The sequence below is a fragment of the Mandrillus leucophaeus genome, unplaced genomic scaffold, assembly GCF_000951045.1.
Source record: "Mandrillus leucophaeus isolate KB7577 unplaced genomic scaffold, Mleu.le_1.0 Scaffold695, whole genome shotgun sequence".
NCBI classification, from domain to species: Eukaryota; Metazoa; Chordata; class Mammalia; order Primates; family Cercopithecidae; genus Mandrillus; species Mandrillus leucophaeus.
The window spans coordinates 330,287-331,685 of record NW_012107530.1 but is presented as its reverse complement, the minus strand read 5'-3'; the positions used below and the strand labels follow the sequence as shown (position 1 = coordinate 331,685).

The following is a 1,399-nucleotide window of genomic DNA, read 5'->3' as shown; positions in this document are numbered from 1 at the left end:
GCCAGGGTGGGCGGTTTACGTCAGGTCAGGAGTTCGAGACCAGCCTGGCCAGCATGATGAAACCCTGTCTCTACAAAGATACAAAAATTAGCCGGGTGTGGTGGCGGGTGCCTGTAATCCCAGCTGCTTGGGAGGCTGAGGCACGAGAATTGCTTGAACCCTGGAGGCAGAGGTTGCAGTGAGCTGGGATCAGGCCACTGTACTCTAGCCTGGGCAACAGAGTGAGACTCCATCTCAAAAAAAAAAAAAAAAAAGTGGATATGACAGTTCAAATTAGATCTAAAACCTTTCCTAATTACACCAGTTAAATCATGAAATCACACGATAGTAGAACAGGTGTCTTACCTACCTGCATTATCCTGTAACTATTGACATGTTATTTTACATAATCATAAACTGACTGATCACACATATCTTTAAATCTAATCATCGTAACTTCAAACACTGTATTTGAAGAAAATCAGTATATTTCTAAATCTGTCTTTAACTGATGCAGAGATGTAAATTTGAAATGTCTTGGTAAATTAGGTTAACACAATATAAATATTTTGACAAATTCATCATAATTGGTTCGTTTTAAGGAGATTGATTTTATTTTCTTGAAGTTTAAGGAGGACTTTGACATTTTAAATGTATCTAAAAGATAAGGCAATTTCCCGTTTTTTTAAAATTGATTGAAACAAAGCATTCCATAGTCATTTCAAATAGTGTACAAAATCTTTTAAAATGTTTTTCTGGCTGGGCACAGTGGCTCACACCTGCAATCCCAGCACCTTGGGGGGCCGAGGCGGGCAGATCATGAGGTCAGGAGATCGAGACTATCTCGGCCAACATGGTGAAACCCCGTTTCTACTAAAAATACAAAAATTAGTCAAACGTGGTGGCACGCGCCTGTAGTCCCAGGTACTCGGGAGGCTGAGGAAGGAAAACCACTCGTACCCGGGAGGTGGAGGTTGCAGTGAGTGGAGATCACGCCATTGCACTCCACCTAGTGACGGAGTGAGACTCTCCCAAAAAAAAAAAAAACCAAAAAAAAACCTTTTTTCTTCGAAGACTTGATTTCCATATGCAGGATAAGACATTCAGACTCTTATTTGTTGTTAATGTAAGATTTAAAAATACTCAGGAGATTCTTTATAGTTTTTTTGTTTGTTTTTCTTTGAGAAGGAGTTTCTGTCGCCCAGGCTGGAGTGCAGTGGTGCGATCTCACTGCAACCTCTGCCTCCCAGGTTCAAGTAATTCTCATGCCTTAGCTTCCCAAGTAGCTGGGATTACAGGTGCATGCCAACATGCCTGGCTAATTTTTGTATTTTTAGTAGATAAGGGGTTTCACCACATTGGCCAGGTTGGTCTCAAACTCCCTACTTCTGGTGATCTACTTGCCCCAGCCTCCCAAAGT

General features: G+C 41.5%; 1 protein-coding gene across 1 annotated transcript in view; it reads right to left on the bottom strand.

The window, feature by feature from the left end:
• The window catches only part of LOC105527872, a 27,585-nt gene extending 27,230 nt beyond the window's left edge, over positions 1-355 (bottom strand). The window contains exon 1 of the mRNA XM_011964371.1: positions 350-355. Coding sequence (XP_011819761.1) covers positions 350-355 — 6 coding nt within the window. The remainder of the gene's footprint in view (positions 1-349) is intronic.
• Positions 356-1,399: the final 1,044 nt, after the last annotated feature.